The 19,019-nt window shown below is 46.9% G+C and overlaps 1 protein-coding gene across 2 annotated transcripts; it reads right to left on the bottom strand.

Annotated features, from left to right (window-relative positions):
* Positions 1–238: 238 nt before the first annotated feature.
* RLBP1 (retinaldehyde binding protein 1) lies at positions 239–17,975 on the bottom strand. 2 transcript variants are annotated; one of them, XR_014504601.1, is made up of 9 exons: positions 17,680–17,975; positions 16,142–16,181; positions 14,249–14,377; positions 11,466–11,670; positions 8,503–8,681; positions 6,018–6,176; positions 2,629–2,739; positions 310–993; positions 239–279 (listed from the first exon to the last, which is right to left on the bottom strand). XR_014504601.1 is itself a non-coding variant. In XM_083412284.1 (8 exons), the coding sequence occupies exons 2-8, from the start codon at positions 16,151–16,153 to the stop codon at positions 835–837; spliced, it is 954 nt and encodes a 317-aa protein (XP_083268410.1). In that variant the 5' UTR covers positions 16,154–16,181; positions 17,680–17,975; the 3' UTR covers positions 239–834. The 2 variants fall into 2 exon arrangements, 1 of the variants encoding a protein (XP_083268410.1); XM_083412284.1 differs by having other exon boundaries at positions 239–993.
* Between the last annotated feature and the right edge of the window lie 1,044 nt (positions 17,976–19,019).

The raw sequence follows: 19,019 nt of genomic DNA, 5'->3' as shown, positions 1-19,019 counted from the left end.
TCTAGTGGTTGGAGTATGGGGCCTTAATGCCATCTATAGGTCATGGCATGGTTGCTGGGAACACAAAGCATGTAAAATAGTACACATTTATTGAAAATATCCTGCAAAAAATTCAACCGTAAGTAATTCTCATGGGCTGCACAACTGGGCTTCTCAGAGAATTTTGGTTTCTCCAAAGCACAGAGAAACTTGCGAATGTTGCTTTTTGTGACTCACAAATGAAGAAAAACACCCTTGCTGCTGTTATTTTTTTATTATTATTCTGTATTGAAAACAGTCCTTGGCTTGTGTGCTGCTGCAGTAATGGACTGTGGCTGTGCCATTTGCACTGCCTTTGTGACAGCTTTGTCTGTTTCCTCTTTCCTTAGCCACTTGCCCCCAAATCCAGCGACACCTGGGCTCTAAAATACATAGCTATATATGGGTGCACACTTTCCCCCCACCATTATAGGACAAGCCAGTAAATCTATGAAGGCACATCTCAACTACTTGACTACCTGGGTACTTGGTCAACAAAGCTTGTACTGCCTCATCTAGAATGTCCCCACCACAGACCATCTCTCTTTCTTCTTCCTTCCCCCTCTCTTTCATTCCACTTTCTTGTTTTTCCTGGGTGGGGGGTGAGGTAATAAAAGGAAAAAGGATTATTCTTGAGAGAAATGGCAGGGGACTTTTCATTGCTCTACTGCCATCTGGTGACAAAGAATGAGAGAGTGGCAAAGCAATGTACACCCAGATTTTATGGCCACGAAAGATCTTTCAACCAAAGCTACGTTTAACAGGATAGCTGGGGGACACCTCTGCGCCCTATCTTCTATGCCAAGATGTTGCTATTTAAAGAGCTGTGTCTTCAGCATCAGGTCGGGTCCCAAAAAGCAGCTCCGCGGTGACTTTGCCGTCGTATTTGGGCAGATTGCCCCCAAAATCTGCTGGCAGGATATCGGCATCGATCTCTCGGTAGAAGGTGTCGAGTTCGTCGCCATGCACAAACACCTGAGTGCGAAAAGGAAGGCAGAAAGGTTGAGCTGAGAGATGCTGTGTAACGGGGGGCAGAGTTCAGCTATTTGAGCTATTATATATAACAGGGGACGCAGGTGGCACTGTGGGTTAAACCACAGAGCCTAGGACTTGCCGATCAGAAAGTTGGCGGTTTGAATCCCCGCGACAGGGTGAGCTCCCATTGCTCGGTCCCTGCTCCTGCCAACCTAGCAGTTTGAATGCACCTCAAAGTGCAAGTAGATAAATAGGTACCACTCTGGCGGGAAAGTAAATGGCGTTTCCGTGCGCTGCTCTGGTTTGCCAGAAGCAGCTTAGTCATGCTGGCCACATGACCCGGAAGCTGTACGCCGGCCCCCTCGGCCAATAAAGTGAGATGAGCTCTGCAACCCCAGAGTCGTCTACGACTGGACCTAATGGTCAGGGGTCCCTTTACTTTACTTATGATTATATAATGATTTGAAATATATGTTTAAAATAACCTTGGCTTAAAAAAAACAAAACCTGAAGCTTTCCTTTTAGGAATTATAGGTGCCGAAATCCCAAAGGAGAAGAAAAGACTATGTAAGTGACCACAGCTGCGCAGATGTTATTGGCCCAGAGATGGGAATAAGATAAAGTCTTCTACCAGAGAAGAATGGCAGGTGAAGTTGATGGACTATGCCGAAATGGCTAAAATGACTGGAAAAATCGGAAATCAGGAACACCAAAATTTTAATAAGGAATGGGGGAAATTTATAACTTAAGGACCATTGTAAACAGCTAAAATCGTTAGCAGGATTGGAATATCACTTGTAGCTTAATGGTGAATTTTAGACACAATGGAGAGGTAAAAGATTTGGATCATCATAAAAGATGCAGGAGGAAATGATTAATAATAGGACCCACAAAGGGGAGGAGGGAAGTCCAAGAGATTCATTGGAATCATATTTTTATGTTCTATGTTCGATATATGACTAAAATTTTAATCTGAAAAACCAAATAAAGTATGTATGCATCCATGCATGTAGGTAAAAAAAGAGAGATTCTCAGCTATCATTTCAAAAGCGAAACATGTTTCTAGCCCATATGACTGAGTGGCTGGGTATAATATCAACAAGTGATGCAAAATCGTAACACTAGGAGTTTGCTACCCTTGCAAGCAGCAGCTAGGTGTGGGGAAACCTTTGGCCCTCCAGATGTTGCTGTACTACAGCTCCCATCATCCCTGACCATCGACCGTGCTTGCTGGGGCTGACAGGAGTTGCAGGCAGTGTGGTGTAGCAGTTAGCGTGTCAGGGTAGAATGTGGGAGACCAGGGTTCAAATCACCACTGGGCCATGATGCTCCCTGGGTGGGGGTGACCTTGGATCAGTCACTGCCTCTCAGCCTACCTTACATAACAGGGAGGGGAAGAACTATGTACACCACCTTTTGCTCGTGGAGAAACATGTGAGATACCAAAGTTGTTGTTTTATCAATAATAGATCAGCAGCATCTGCAGGGCCGAAAGGTCTCCACGCCTGCAATTCCTGGCAGAAGGTGCCCAATCCCAGTAACATCTCATTTCTGCCCTGGCATGCTTGCATTCCTTGACTGGCAATGCTGTATTCGTCTTCTCATTGCTCCTTACCCTTCTGCGGCATAACTCACCCTTTCCAGCAGTTTGTTTTTCAGGAACGGTTTCACCACATTGTAGGTTGTGGTGAAGTACCACGGCTGGTGGATGAAGTGGACGGCCTTGAAACGAGCTGGGAAAGAATCCTAGGGATTTCCAAAAAGAGCACATGGTTAAGGCAGCCAGCTGCAAAAAAATAATAATACAGTGGTACCTCAGGTTGCAAACGGGATCCGTTCGCAACATGAGCAGAACACAACCTGCGTCTGCACGTGCCGCGATTTGCTGCTTCTGCGAATGTGCCTGACATCATTTTGCACGTCTGCGCATGCGCGAGCAGCGAAACCCGGACGTAACCCTTTTCGGTACTTCCGGGTCACAGCGGGATGCAACCTGAAAACACACAACCTGAAGCAAACATAACATGAGGTATGACTGTAGTGCAAAGGTGAGACAGAGCAGCTAGGCAGAGGGGACTTTTATTGCTTCAAAAGCCTGATTTCTCCTTTTTGGATGGGTGGAGGAAGCGAAGCAGTTCCACTAAACCACCACTGAGGGCTGTGCTCTTTGTATGGATGTAAAGGGCAGGGATGAAGTACTTTGTGTCCAGGGGCCAAATACTCCATCTTTTTGGACTCTTTGGACAGTCATACCCCTCACTCAAGCACTTTCCCCCCTGGCTTGAATGTGTCTCTGAACTGTGATAATGGCTGTGTAGACACCAAGAATTTATTTATTTATTTATTTATTTATAAAGATATTTATTGACATTTCAACATATTACAAAAATAAAAAAGAAGAATAAAAAGAAAAAGAAAATACAAAATAAAAACAGTTAAAAACAGATCAGTCTTTCCATATCTTATCTTTCATTTACTTGTTTCCCTGACCTCCTCACACCTCCCTTTCTTGTATTCCAGTTCAATTAGTTAATTCAACAAATCCTTTCCCTCTTTGATTTTATCTTAATCTTTTATCTTAATATATTATAGCTTTAGATTATCACCTGTTAACAATCCATTTTTACATATTCCTTTATAACATTGCTGCTAAAAACCACTTAACTTCAATCCAACATCATTCTAACATTCCTTAATTTAGACACCAAGAATTTAAAGCACATTTCCCTGCCAAGGAAAACTGGGAACTAGTTTTGCTATGGGTGCTGGCAACTGTAGCTCTGTGAGGGGTAAAACTACAGTTCCCCGGATTCTTGGGGGAAGGTGTACACAGACAACATCTCTTGCTTGATGGGATATAGGGTGGAAACGGGAAGGGTGTCAACTGTTGGGTGGCTGGAATGTAGCTGCCTGTGCAAAAAGTTAAGAGTTTTCATCCATCATTAAATTGTAGAATTGGAAGAGGCCCCAAGAGTCATATAATTCAACCCCCTGCAATGCAGGAATCTCAGCTAAAGCACCCATGAGAGAAACAGCAATCTGGAAGACTGAAGGAAATACTTCACACATTTTTGAGCTAAAGGGCAAAAGTGTTCAGGGGTCAGCAGGTCAGCAAACTTTTTCAGCAGGGGGCCAGTCCACTGTCCCTCAGACCGTGTGGGGAGCCGGCCTATATTTTTTGCGGCGGGGGGGGGGTGAACTAATTCCTAAGCCCCATAAATAACCCAGAGGTGCATTTTAAATAAGAGCACACATTCTACTCATGTAAAAACACCAGGCAGGCCCCACAAATAACCCAGAGATGCATTTTAAATAAAAGGACACATTCTCTCATGTAAAAACATGCTGATTCCCGGACCGTCCGCAGGCTGGATTTAGAAGGCGAGTGGGCCAGATCCAGCCCCCAGGCCTTAGTTTGCCTACCTATGGTTTAGGTACAAAACCAGTCCATGTTCTTTTCCTTTTGGTTAAATGAAAGCTGAAAATGCGGGGAGGACAGTTCATCCAGCGCTAAGGAGGGGCATCTGCCTCCCCTTGCCCTCTCCATCGACTCCCAAAACTCTGCCTGACGCCCTGATTCCTCTCCTTGAATAACACCAATGCAGGTGTGGGATGATCGTTCACTTCTTCCCGTGATGACTTGCCTTGCCTTAACTGCCCCTCCTTTGCTCAAGAAGCAGCCACGCCAAGTCACGCAGCACAGCTGCAACTCCCCGCTTGGCGCCCATCCACAGGATCGTGCCCTTCCCCAGGCCGCTCAGAGAGACACTGGCCAGGTGAGGATCCAACCAGGTATTGGCACCTGGGGAGCACTGAGCATCTAGTGCTCTCGTGCCTCTGGCCTTGTTTACCACTGGCATGCATTACCTGGGAGGTTTCCCATAATAGGATGCAGTGCTTGGGTTCAAAAAGCACCACCACCAAGTGTAGGGCATAGGAAGATATGTTCCTTTGACCGTGCTCTAGATGCCTCTACCTTCTCCTTATCAGGAACTGTTCACTATCGTGTTCCTGGCTTTTTAGTTCATTCTTTTAGCCAGATCTGGATGCTTTCCTGTTACAGATCTCTTCTCCTGTCTGAAATTTAGCCAAAGGGCCAAATCGCACCATCACGCTCATCAGATTGATGTGATGACTTGCATGGGGTCGTGAAGGACCACATAGCCCTTTCTCTCCAGCACCTCAAATGTTCCTGTGAATGTTTCTGGTTGTGGATACATCATCTTTTTGTTCCCGTTCTGAGCACCAATAAGCAGCGGACTTTCATCACTCAGTTGCCTACATGCCTAGATAGAGGAAGTACCGTATTTTTCGTTCTATAAGACACACTTTCCCCCCTCCAAAAATTAAGGGGAAATGTGTGTGCGTCTTATGGAGCAAAAGCCTCCATGGCTTCAGCAAAAGCAACGCAAAGCCTCCGAAGTGCAGCAGGAACGCTCCCGCTGTGCTCCGGAGGCTTTGCGTTGCTTTCGCAGAAGCCTGGAGAGCGAGAGGGGTCGGTGCGCACTGATCCCTCTTGCTCTCCTGGCTTTGCTTTGCTGGAGAGGTGCTGCGCAGCTTTCCCTCTCTGCGCAGCGCCCCTTCAGCGAAGCGGGAGGAGAAATGGAAGGGGCTCCGTTTCTCCTGCCGCTTTGCTTGAAGGGGCGCTGCACAGAGAGGGAGAGAATTTTTTTTCTTGTTCTCCCCCTCTAAAACTAGGTGCGTCCTATGGTTAGGTGCGTCCTATAGAGCGAAAAATACGGTACTTCATAGGCGAAAGGACTTTGGCTCCAGTGGCAAGCTGGCGAGAAGGAAATTGCTGCCACCTGAATGAGTTTTGCATGGGGGGATATATCAGTAGAAGGCAGCTTCCTATGTTTCTACAAAGGAACTGTCCAAGGTTGACTGACATCATTGATGACACACAATGGTCATGTGGTATGCTGTTTGCCCCCTGGTTCTAGGAATGCCTCTTGCATAACCGGTATCTATGGGGTCCTGGTTATCTTCACTGATTTCTAGGGAGGGCAGTAAGGCAGACTCACCTGCAGCATGTCCACCATTTTCTTCAGTTCGGATGGTTTAATACCAGAGGCCTGCTGCATGGTGAACCCGTTAAAGTTCTCAATGATGCAGAAGCCATTGATTTGCGTCTCCTCGTTCTCTAGCAGTTTCTCTAGGATCACACAGTAGGCGCGAAGAATCTGGATCAAAACACATGGAGACAGGAGCTTATGTCCAGAACTCTGGCCAAGTTGATGGATTTCCTTCCTCCCATGCCTTGGGAAACAGGCAACCTTTCTGTACCAGGCTGCTGAAGTCAGTACAGTGGTACCCCGAAAGACGAATGCCTCGGAAGACGAAAAACTCGCTGGACGAAAGTGTTTTTCATTTTCTGAGGTGCTTCGCAAGACGGATTTCCCTAAGGGCTTGCTTCGCTAGACGAAACGGCCCTGCCTCTCGTGTCATGGCGACGGTCACTGCACGCACGCACGCACGCTCGCTTCCCCGCTCCTCCGGCTCCCTCCCACCTTCCGGTTAGTGCCTCACGCCGCTGCCCACCCCCCTCCCCCCTCAGAGAGCCGTTGCCGCCAGCGCCTCTCTCTCCCTGGAGTCGCGCTCCTGAGCCCCGCTGCCCTCCAGCAGCCGCGTCGCACGGTGGCCACAAGGCGCGGGTGAGTCTGAGGTACCGGCTGCGGCAGCTGTCCTGCTTGTCCCCGCCCCTCCCCACTATTGTCAGTGTTTAAATGCAGTGGTGCTTCGCAAGACGAAAAAACTCGTACAACGAAAAAACTAGCGGAACGAATTAATTTCGTCTTGCGAGGCACCACTGTATTTATTTTGTTAATTAAATTTCTCCTTTCATCCGAGGATCACGGGGCAGTTTACAATAGAAATACACACACACACACAAAACATAGTAACAAACAAAAACAATACCCACCCCCCAAAGCCCAAATGATGCTCCATCTTACAGAATGCAGAGCAGATGTGGAGAAACTTTGACCCTCCAGTTGGGAGCAGAGTTCAGCTATCTGAGATTCTCAGCTTTCATTTAAAAAGCTAAGTATGTTTCTAGCCCATATGACTGAGTGGTTGGGATATCTAACCTTAAAAACAGTCAACAACTGATGCAAAAGCATCACACTAGGAGTTTGCAACCCCTGCAAGCAGCAGCCAGGTGTGAGAAACCTGTAGCCCTCCAGATGTTGCTGAATTTAGGACTTGCATCGTCCCTAGCCATTGGCCATGCTTGGTGGTGCTGTTGAGAATTCAGCAACATCTAGAGGACCAAAGGTTCCCCACGCCTGTCCCGAAAGAACCTGAAACACCTTGATGAGAAGCAGTAGCTTGCAGCAGGAACGGGGAATGTTTTTGTATCGAGGGTTGTTTTCCCTTAGGGATAATCTTTCATGAGCATCCTTGCACTAGTGAGAGGCGCTCCCTCCTTGTCTAGTCAGTCACCAGAGGCAAGGCAGACTGTCCTTGCTAGAGGGCTAAAATAGTTGTGAGAGGGCTCCCACCACCACCACCTTCCATTGCTCCAGGAGTCGGATTCTAACACAAAAAGAAAATAGTCCTGCACAGATATGAAGCGCCTATCATATCAGGCCATTGTTCACTACCAAGCATCCCAAACCAGGAGGTGGGTCAAATATACAAGAAAAGAATCTGAGACATTCTGGTGTCTTATTTGGTTGCTGTGTATGCTTGTGCAGCCGCCCAGAGTGGCTGGGGAAACTTAGCCAGATGGGCAGGGTATAAATAAATTATTATTATTACAGTGGTGCCTCGCAAGACGAAAAGAATCCGTTCTGCGAGTCTCTTCGTCTAGCGGTTTTTTCGTCTTGCGAAGCAACCCTATTAGCGGATTAGCGCTATTAGCGGTTTAGCGGCTATTAGCAGCTATTAAAGGCTTAAGGCTATTAGCAGCTTAGTGCCTTAGAAAAAGGGGGTGGGGAGTGAAAAAAAATCGCAAGAATCGCAAGACATCTTCGTCTTGTGAAGCAAGCCCATAGAGAAATTCATCCTGCGAAGCGCATTGAAAAACGGAAAACCCTTTCGTCTAGCGGGTTTTCCGTCTTGCGAGGCATTCGTCTTGCGGCGCACCACTGTATTACAAACTTGCACACTTGACTCTCCAGGTGCCATTGAACTCCCAACTCGCATCAGCTCCAACCAGCATGGCTAGTGGACAGGGATGGTGATGCAGTCCAGGGGTGGAGAAACTCAGACCTGGGGCCAGTTGTGGCCCTCTGGGTTTCTCTATCTGGCCCATGGAACTCTGCAAAGGCCACACCCATCACTAACACACCACTGGCCCCCCTCCACCCCACCACAGGACCTTGGAAGGCTGGCCAGAAGGGAATGTGCCCCTCGCGGTGGAAAAGGTCCCCACTCGCTATTGTAGCTCAGTAACATACGGAGGCCACAGGTTACCCATCCCAGTGGTAAGTATTGGTTGTTTAATAGTGGGGGGGGGGGGGCACAAGTGCTTGCGGTGTAGGACCTCTGCTCGGAGACGCCCACCTCATCGAAGGTGATCTCCTCGTAATCCCAGTTCTCAATGTTGAACAGCAGCACCACCCGTCCATACTTGTCCCTGTTGGCCAAGATGCCTGGGTAGCCAGCCTCAATGGTGCTGCGCACAGCCTCGGGAGTCAGGTTTTCAAAGAGCTCTGGATACTGCTGGCGGAAGTTGACATAACCTGGTGTGAGGGGGAAGAAAGATGGAAATGATGAGCGTGGGAAGAGAGACTGAAGCATTGAGCTAGATTAGGAATGGGTGAAGCTGTGGCCCTCCTGATGATGATGTTTTATTATTTATACTCCACCCATCTGGCTGGGTTTTGCCAGCCACTCTGGGTGGCTTCCAGCTCATATAAAAACATAATAAAACATAATAAAAAATCATCCCCAGTTAGTATGGCCAATGGTCAGGGATGATGGAAGTGGCAGTCTAGCAACATCTGGAGGCCCACTAGTTCCCCGTCCTTGCAAATGTTCCCCATCCTTGCAAGGAGGCTGTGTGCTTAAATGGTGGGCCTATCAGGGCAGAATTTCAGGTCAAAAGCTCAGGACCTCACTTGGCAGAAGGAGGAGGGTCAGCTAACATAGCAGTGTTGTCTCATCACATATTGAGGTAAGTAATGAAACCAGGCAAAGATCTCAAAGGAAGGTCAGTCGCTTGGTGGTAATGTGTCTGCTTTGCCTGCAGAAGGTTACAGGTTCAATGCTCGACAGCTCCTGGTAGGTCTGAGAAAGAACCCTGGAGAGCTGCTGCCAGTCAGGGTAGACTATGGAAGTTTTGCAGTCAAATCTAACAATGCATATTTTTGCTAGTTAGCACATGAAGGGGTTAAGACCATAGAGCTGTGTTGCTGATAGGTAGACTCAGACCATAGAAACGTAATTGGTAGAGAATGCTGTGTGTGATGTCATTAACCCTCCTCTCCTGGGAGGGAAGGAGCAAATAAGTATTTCCTGATCCTTTCCCCTCCCCCTCTCTCTTCAACCAGTCATGGGAGCAACCATCTCTCCACTTGTTCCTGTATCAGGCACATGCCTGAAGTGGTTTTGGCTGTAAATAAAAGTATTTTTCTTGCATTAGTTTTTACTGCTGTTGCTGCTTGACTGTGAGTAAACTATACATTTTAAACTTGCTTTTCAGTCTGGAGCCTGTTTCTTTGATAAACAGGGAAACAAAAGGGGGACATCAGCCTAATGGCTTATTCCTGTGCTTCCGATTAAACTGCCTCAGAAGGGAGTTATAAACTCTGCTGAGAGGGCTTTCTCTCGTGGGAGTATCTGCAAAAGCCCTGTATTTTGCAAAAATGCTTGTAGCCCCATTTTCTCTTTGCCTCAACCCACACACACACATGGGCCTGCAGAGGGATAAAAGATAGTTAATGCATCCCCTCACCTACCTAATAAAACCCATCAGTAACCAGTGTGTTTCTGATGTTGTTGGACTCCATCTCCCATCAGCCCAACATGGCCAATGATCAGTGATGAAGGGATCTGTAATCCAACACTGAGAGATGTTGGGGAGGACAGGTTCCCCATTCCTGGTGCAGACAGTACTGAGCTAGATGGACCAAACATATCACTCAGTACAAGGCAGCTTCCGATAAGCCCACTCCCACTGCCCCCCCCCAATAATACCATGAAGTGCAAACTCTGGAATTATACTTGGGACAGTACTTGGGATGCAGGTGGTGCTGTGGGTTAAACCACAGAGCCTAGGGCTTGCTGATCAGAAGGTTGGTGGTTCAAATCCCCGCGACAGGGTGAGCTCCCGTTGCTCGGTCCCTGCTCCTGCCAACCTAGCAGTTCAAAAGCACACCAAAGTGCAAATATATAAATTGGTACCGCTCTGGCAGAAAGGTAAACGGCGTTTCCGTGCGCTGCTCTGGTTCGCTAGAAGTGGCTTAGTCATGCTGGCCACATGACCTGGAAGCTGTATGCCGGCTCCCTCGGCCAATAAAGCGAGATGAGCGTCGCAACCCCAGAGTCGGCCACGACTGGATCTAATGGTCAGGGGTCCCTTTACCTTTACCTTTTACCACAGTACTTAAAACTTGTTGCTTCAGGACTCAGGAACCTAACTGGGGTTATTTTTTCACCCTCCACCTGCCCATCTACTTTCCTTCTCAGTAAAAACTAAACCATTCTGCCTCCTTAATTTTCTCATGCTTGTTTATGAACAAGGGGGTGATCAACCCAAATTTCTATTCTGCAGGGGGCAGGGGTAGTAACTTGTTTCACTTGTTTCCTGTTAAGAGCCATCAGGCGTGGAATGAGGAAGCGTAGCTTGGGGTGGTTAAATAAAAACAGGCAAAAATCCTTCTCTTGTTCTTCATCTCCCTCGCTTGTTTTGTTAATTACTGCCCTGTTGCATAAACAAAGAGAGCTCTGAAATAGAGCCAAGCAAATATTTTTCTTCTTCTCCAGGATAATCTCTCCAGTTTGCCAGTAAAATCCCTCTCAGAGAGAGAAATTGGGGGGGGACACACAATACAGTGGTACCTCGGGTTAAGGACTTAATTCGTTCCGGAGGTCCGTACTTAACCTGAAACAGTTCTTAACCTGAAGCGGCACTTTAGCTAATGGGGCCTCCTGCTGCACCACCGCTGCACGATTTCTGTTCTCATCCTGAAGCAAAGTTCTTAACATGAAGCACTATTTCTGGGTTAGCGGAGTCTGTAACCTGAAGCGTATGTAACCTGAAGCGTATGTAACCTGAGGTACCACTATAAGGTAACAATACACAGCGGAAGAACCCAAACGGAGAAAAACCTCTTCCTACAACCTAACTTTGGGTTTTGCTGGCAATTAAAGGTGTTGCCCCCACACTCCTCCTTTTTTCTTTTTAATAGGCTAGATAAATAAGCCAATATCACCTGCCCACTCCCTATGCTACCCTAAGGAAGGGTGACTACAGCATACCAACAAGATTTGACTGGGTCTGTTTGCGTGCCAAGAACTCCCACCTTTAATCAGATCATAAGCCCTGCTGATGTCAAATTTACGGGCTCGGATGAAACGCAGGAAGAAAGCATCATCTTTTCCTTTCACTTTCTCAGCCACCACCTTGCAGATGTCCTCTCCTCCTTTGGCTTTCTCCTGCACCAGTTCCCGCAGCTCTTTCACAGCCAGCTCGCGCTTCTCCAGGGTCTCGTTCAGTTCATCCTTGGCCTGTGGAGGAGAAGAGAAGCCGGACAGTGTCTCAAAGGTAGAAGATGTCACAGGAATGGGACAATACCTGCTTTCCCTTCTCTCCCACGCAAAATAGCACTTGTGTGCTCATATTCAAGGAAGTGTTCTCCTAAACAGAAACATGTTCGCTAGCTGTGGCCATTGGTCTCATGATACCGTATCTGGCACGGCCCTCAGTGCTCAACCAGTTATTTGTTCTTGCCCTAAACCTAATGCTGTAGGTTTCAAAATTCCTTCCATCGCTGAGCCCTATTCTAGATCAACTTGTCTTCTAAGCAACACCAGAACATCTGCCATACAAGCCCAGAACATAGCAAAGGATTCTGGCCTATGTTCTTAATATTTCTATGGAGTGACGGCCTGTTGACTAACACCATTGCCCTCTGCAACCAGAGTATATATAGAACAACACACCTAGCATTCCACTTGTGGTTGTACTATTCAGGAAGAAAATTGGTGGCAGTGAACTAAAATGGCTTTTGTCTGCTATTGCTAGGCAACTCACTGAGGAGCCACCAAAGGAAACACTTTTGCAGACAACTGTATGTATTTTGGCATATCAAGCAGTAAAATAGGCAAAGAATGTCCAGCCCAGCTTGCTTTAATTAGTTTTCCCTGTAGAATCCAAGTGCTGTCATTTCACATAGCTAGTATGAACAAAATCGTATCATTTCCTGGATATTAAGTGGGCTGGTTCACAGATCCTATATTGAGCAGCAGGTTAAACTAAAAGGCCTCCAAGATACCACACAACTCAAAACTTCTATGGGCATTCCATACTTTTCTTTTTACATTTAATCCAGATTTCCTCCCTTGCAATAAAATTCCATTAATTAAAAATGACCCATTATATACCCACATGGTATACATGCCACTGGTATGGAAGAAAGGGCATTCACAAGGTAAAGGTAAAGGTAAAGACCCCTGGATGGTTAAGTCCAGTCAAATGCAACTATGGAGTGCGGTGCTCATCTCTGCTTTCAGGTCGAGGGAGCTGCCATTTGTCCGCAGACAGCTTTTCTGGAGCATGTGGCCAGCATGACTAAACCACTTCTGGCACATGGAACACTGTGACTAGTGCCAGAGTGCATGGAAACGCCATTTGCCTTCCCACCACAGCGGTACCTATTTATCTAATTGCACTGGTGTGCTTTTGAACTGCTAGGATGGCAGAAGCTGGAACTGAGCAGTGGGAGCTCACTCCCTCACGGGGATTCGAACTTCCGAACTTCTGATCAGCAAGCCCAAGAGGCTCAGTGGTTTAGACCACAGTGCCACCCGCATCCCAATGAAGAAGACTATAATGTGATTGATAGCACTTCCACCAAATAAGTATATTGACCCTTAGATATGCTACAGGACTCCCGTGAAGGCTATATAAATTATGTTGGTATACAGATTCCAACCATTTCAGGCCCTGTGCATTATATTTATTGTCCAATGATCAATGTGAGCTTAGAAAAATATCTTCCAAAAATACCTTCCAATCAGCAATGTGAGCTTGGAAAAATATCTTCCAAAAATACTTTCTGAACAGCAAGCCCAAGAGGTTCAGTTGTTTAGACTACAGTGCCACCCACGTCCCTGGCATTCACAAATAATCCCTTGGCAACCTCAAAAGTAAAGTGAGTGTGACCAAATAAACCATGCACTGAGCGCCCTGAGCGCTTCCTCTCCCCTTTGATCATTTTCATAACGCAATTTATTTTCTCATTAATTGATGGAGAATGGTAAAAATGCAAGAGTGGGATTTTCAGCACAGCAGTAGGAAACCCTGAGATAGACATGGCTTTGGTCTGACCTAACAGGACTTATGCTCTTAATTAGCGACTGCTGCCTTTGATACAATTGTATGTAGGAAATTAAACAATGGGCACATTGCAGCCCTTTGATGATTCTTGCATAAAGCAGCCACCACACTGGGCCTCCCTGTAGGGTTGTCTCTGCCTCTACATCAATGGCAGCATCAAATCCGGAGCGCCATTTTTTCAACCTTCTCCTTTAGCTCTTTGTGCTTTTCAAGGGAGAACAAGGTAACTGCTGTAACAACTGTTAGGACTCCAAGTGATGGACCTGGGCTGTGGTTCATCTCTGTGGCTCAGGGCCTAGCAGAAGCCCTGGTGGACTCAGGACCCATGTGTGTCTGTGTGTGTTCCCCTTTGTCTTCCCCCTGCTATGACCCTCTGGTCTTCACTGAATGCTACATGACATGAACAGAGGCGTACTGGTTAAATTGCAGTGGAACAGCCATGCAAAACAGGGGCAAACTTCAAAGAAGGGTCCCTGATACAGGCCTTGAAGGATTCTTAGGGAGACGAGGCATAAAAATTCAGTTTCTGTTTTCTCAGGAAGGTAAGGCAACAGTCTCACAATGGACCACTGCTCATCTTGACAGTACTAAAACCTCTTGTTCTCTCTCACACACAGAGCTACGTAAGTAGTTAGTTTTTGAAAGGTTAATTAGCCACGTTGAGCTCCATGAACAGGCCACCCTCTGGAATCATTAACAGCTCTCAGTCTTTGGCCTTCCCTCTCCACCCCGCCCAGCGATGCTCACCTTTTGCAAGGTATAGTCAGGGATTTTGTCACACTTCCCAAAGACGCGGCCATGGTCCTTGGTGGTCAGCCTCTCAAGTTTGGAACGCAAGGCTTGCTCCTCCTCAGAAACGATCCTGAATGTGCCAGTCTGGGGGTGAAAGCACAAGGGGGAAATGAACTCCTGACTTAAAACATCCCCCATCATGTCAACTGCTCATGCAAGAACTGACAAAACTTGCATAATACTTGACTCTAAATATTGACTCTAAAAGGAGAAGACTTGTGAATATTTTTGCAGGAGAGTTCCTTACAGGTATCTCAATCATCATCATCATCATAATAAATAAATATTTGTACTCTGCCCATCTGATTGTGTTTCCCCAACCATTCTGGGCAGCTTCCAGCATATACAAAAACATATCAAAACATTAAACGTTAAAAACTTCCCTATACAGGGCTGCCTTCAGATGTCTTCTAAAGGTGGCACCCAATCAGCATGAAAGGGGAGTTTTTTCACCACTGTACACCCAAAGCAGAGCATTTAGGAACTGAAAACATAGTGTTTTCTCTTTCCAGAGTTTGGTGCTCAAGTTCTGTTATGTACAATCAGACTTCATGGAAAACACAGCTTAAGACACTCAGAAAGAAGTTAGTGGAGCATTCCAAATCATTTTTGCCCATGTACCCGCACAGAAAATTGTTGATCTATCTGAAAAGCAACTCGTGGAGATTTGCATTGATCATTGCAATGCATCCTTAATTATTATTATTGTACAATATTACTATATAAACTTAGAAGGTTGCATAATGTTTGAAGGGGTGTGACTGTCAGGGGAGATGGCTTTAACTATCATGACCCTGCGTGACTGAATTTGCCACTACACTACTGGCTGTAGATCAGTGGCAAAGCGCGTACTTTGCACCTAGAAGGTTTCGGGCTCAATCCGGGGACTGGTGGCAGGGTGACAATGAGTGGTCAGAGAAAGAGGGAGAAGACTGGGAGGAGGAGGTGTCAGAAGTAGAAGAGGTAACAGGGTTTAGTGAGCAGGGAAAAACTGTGGCAGATAGAAGTACAGAATTGGAAGCAGGGGTGGATGCAGGGAGGAGGGCGGCCAAGAGGCAGAGATGAGTCAGGCTGGGTGTCTTCCCCTCCTGCTGTGACAAGCTCCCCTGCCCCCTTGTCTCCCAGGAATAGAAGAGGTCTGAAGAGGGAGGAGCAGAGACAGGCACATCGGTGGAGTCTCAGATTGCTTGGGAAAGACCCGAGGAAGGTGGAGATTTAGGCAACTGCCTCATAGGGGCAAAACCCACTGAGAAGAGTTGCTGTCCTCATTAGGCCTGGCATTCCTGGGTAGGTCTTATTTCTTCTGAATCACTTACTCCATGTGATTTATTCCTGACATTATGCATCTTAGAGGCAGAGCTCCCCAGTTGCCTGTTACTGTTCATCTACCTTTTCCTTTCATCTGGGCTGAAGCAAGACAGAAGCAGGTTTTTATTGTGGGCTCAATGCTGCTCACAAATGTAAGGTTTTTGCATTGTGCCCACTCAATGGCATCATCCTAAAAATGCCAATCCAGATTTACCCTATCCATGGAATATCTTTCCATTGCTTTGGATGGGCTAAGATGCTTTGGAAGGGCTTTCCCCCAAAACTGCAGCATATAAATATTCAACAACATTTTCACATGGTAGGCAGCTTCCTGGATGCAGCCACTATTTGTCCCATGTGGCAAAGCCAAAGTGACATTGTCATCAGGGCTGGTCTCAGCATTGGTAGCAGCCTGAGGATGTAGAAGACTGATGCTAGCCCTGCTGAGAGCAGAAATGAATCAAGATCTCCTTAATCTAAGCCCGATTAGAATCAGGAAAAGGGAACAAATGGAATGGAACAAACAGGATTTGTACTCACCACTGAAGTCATGTTGTCGTTTTCCTAATCCACGCAACCACTGAAAAGAGAGAATGAGGATTGTCAGGCTAACATCAACAGGAGGCAACACACTGACACCTGTTGCAGTTCACTCTCTGGTCCAGAGAGATCTGGCAACTTTCCGCAGGTGAGGATCCTTCAGAATCCCAAGTCCGCCTTGAGGGTTCTAGAGGAGACCTAGTGAGGCTGTCATCCCCGCAGGAAGTCCCAGCCTCTTCTCATTACCAGGAACTTAATTTTCAGAGAACATTGCTGGGCCACCTCCTTTAATTATGTCTTATACAGTCCCCAAAGTTTACTTTCTCTCTTAGGTTGCTAAAGGCTTCCAGCTGCTAGCCTTTGTTGGTTGTGGAACTTCCCAATTATATGGCTTTTACCACTCCTCCTGTTTGTTCGAGTCTTTATCTACTGATAAGGGTGGGGCCAACATCCCTATCCTATCACCACGTCAGCTAATGTCCTGATTGCCTTTGTTTATCCTTGGCCATGATGAGTACATGAGTACAAGACTAGCTAGCAGGACCAGTAGTCAGGGATGGTGGGACATACAGGAAGTCCTGTTAAACTTGGTGGCAGTAAACATGCATTGGAACTGGCTTTTTTGTCTTATTTCAGTGCCAGCGCAATATGCAGAAGGTCTTGGGTCCACTCCCTGACATCTCCAGTTAGAAAGAGATGGGATAGACCTATTTCTGCCCTGGAGAGCAGCTGTCTGTCAGAGCCGGCAGTGAAGTGCCAGATGAACAAACAATCTGCCCTGGTATAATGTAGCTTTTAAGTTCCCGTGTCCATAGACTCACAGGTTTGCTACATATGAGACTACATTAACAGGCTGCCAGTAACTTGTTGCACAAGATTGTGTGATCTCTTGCACCACGAGTTTCTGCTAGTGCAACTGTTGCACTGGAGAAATAGCACAGGACAGGATAGTACGCACCCCGGAAATGATCTCTTTCAGCTTCTGCCTTCTGGAAGTAGGTATAGGGTTATAAAAGCCAGGACTAGCCGCCTGAGAAACAGTTTCTACGCAAATGCAGTTCTGGTTCTAAACACAGCATAAGGAGTCTCTATAGTATATTGCATTTTAAAATGGGGTTTCAGAGTTTTTAGGGGGTTTTGAATGTTTTATGTAGTTTTTCAATTTCATTGTTCTGTATGGGACAATGACAATAAAGATATTGTATCATATCGATTCCTCCGTTGTGCAACACTGAAACTCGCCCATCTGCTAGCTCAGCAGCCCTGGACACAGCTCACAGAGTTTGAATGGGTACATAGCGGTTGTCTAGTCCAACCCCATGCAATGCCGAATCTGCAATATAGGGTTCCAAGCAGAGCATCCCTGACATGTAGACATCTAGTCCTTGCTGAAATACACCCAGTTGTTTTTAACGGCTGGGCTGCGTTTGCTGTGATTTGAAGCAAACCTGCAGCACCTATACTCTCCCAACCGACAGTAACAAGAAGGGTTGCAGCAGCAGAATCTAAGCTGAAAGAAAGAATCTCGAAATACTCACCAGGGAGGTGAAACTGTTCCAAGAAGGTCAGTGTGCAATCCAGGCAGAATCACCGTAGTGAATAAATTGAACATGCAACAGGCAGCAAAGAATCGAGAAAAGGCTGAAGTGCAACAAGAGGAAACCCAGGCAAAAGCTTTGTAGAGTCACCGGGCTGGGATTAGACCATCACAAGGCATCGCTCGCAAGAGCTCTCTAATTAGGTCAGCACAAACCAGGCGAGGGACCCCATTAAAAAATTACAAAAGGCCGGCGAGGAGGGGGCGGGGGAGAGAGAGAGCAAGTGGTCTTGGCTCACAGAAGTTCATGGCGGGGAGGCTGGCAGCATTCTGGGGCCGATTAGCCAAGTATAAAAGCTTCTTATTGTATAACTGGGCCACACTCATTAGTGTAACATGCAGGGTGGAAGGAAGGGCTTTGGGGGACATTGCAGAGGGAGGGAGGGTAGGAGGGAAGAGGGTCCATAACTTCAGCGGGGAAGGGCTGTAGCTCAGGAGCAGAGCACATGTTTTGCATGCAGAAGGTCGCAGGTTCAAACCCTGGCATCTCTAGTTAAGCAAAAGTGGGAAAGGCTTCTGCTTTGGAGAGCCAATGTCCGCCAGGATATCCACCAGCCTAGATGGACAAATATAGGCCCCATCTACACAATATGTTTAAAGTAGAATCATGCCACTTTAAAAAGTCATGGCTTCCCCCAGGCCAGCCTGGGAGCTGTATAGTGGAGTAGGATAGCTGGGGGGGGGGGGAAATCACATCTGGCAACCAATGTGCCCCTTTGGTTTCAGATAGTACATGGGTAGACAAGTTTTTTTAAAGTGGTATGACACTGCTTTAAATGTACAGTGCAGATAAGGTCTTATTTAAGGTAAAGGTAAAGGGACCCCTGACCATTAGGTCCAGTCATGGCCGACTCTGGGGTTGTGGGACTCATCTCGCTTTATTGGCCGAGGGAGCTGGCGTACAGCTTCCGGGTCATGTGGCCAGCATGACTAAGCCGCTTCTGCCGAACCAGAGCAGCGCACGGAAATGCTGTTTACCTTCCCACTGGAGCGGTACCTATTTATCTACTTGCACTTTGACGTGCTTTCGAACTGCTAGGTTAGCAGGAGCAGGGACTGAGCAACGGGAGCTCACCCCATTGCAGGGATTCGAACTGCCGACCTTCTGATTAGCAAGTCCTAGGCTCTGTGGTTTAACCCACAGTGCCACCCGCGTCCCGAGGTCTTATTTAGGGAAGTTAAAATGCCATTCTCTGATGTACATTTAAACAATGGGTTGCATCCAGTGCCAGCCCTACTGAGAGGAACCAGAACTGAGGGATTCATTCATCCCTAGTGTAG

This window comes from Podarcis tiliguerta (genome assembly GCF_965153285.1).
Source record: "Podarcis tiliguerta genome assembly, chromosome: 14".
NCBI lineage: Eukaryota > Metazoa > Chordata > Lepidosauria > Squamata > Lacertidae > Podarcis > Podarcis tiliguerta.
The sequence above is the reverse complement of the archived record's forward strand: the minus strand, read 5'-3'. Positions and strand labels throughout refer to the sequence as shown.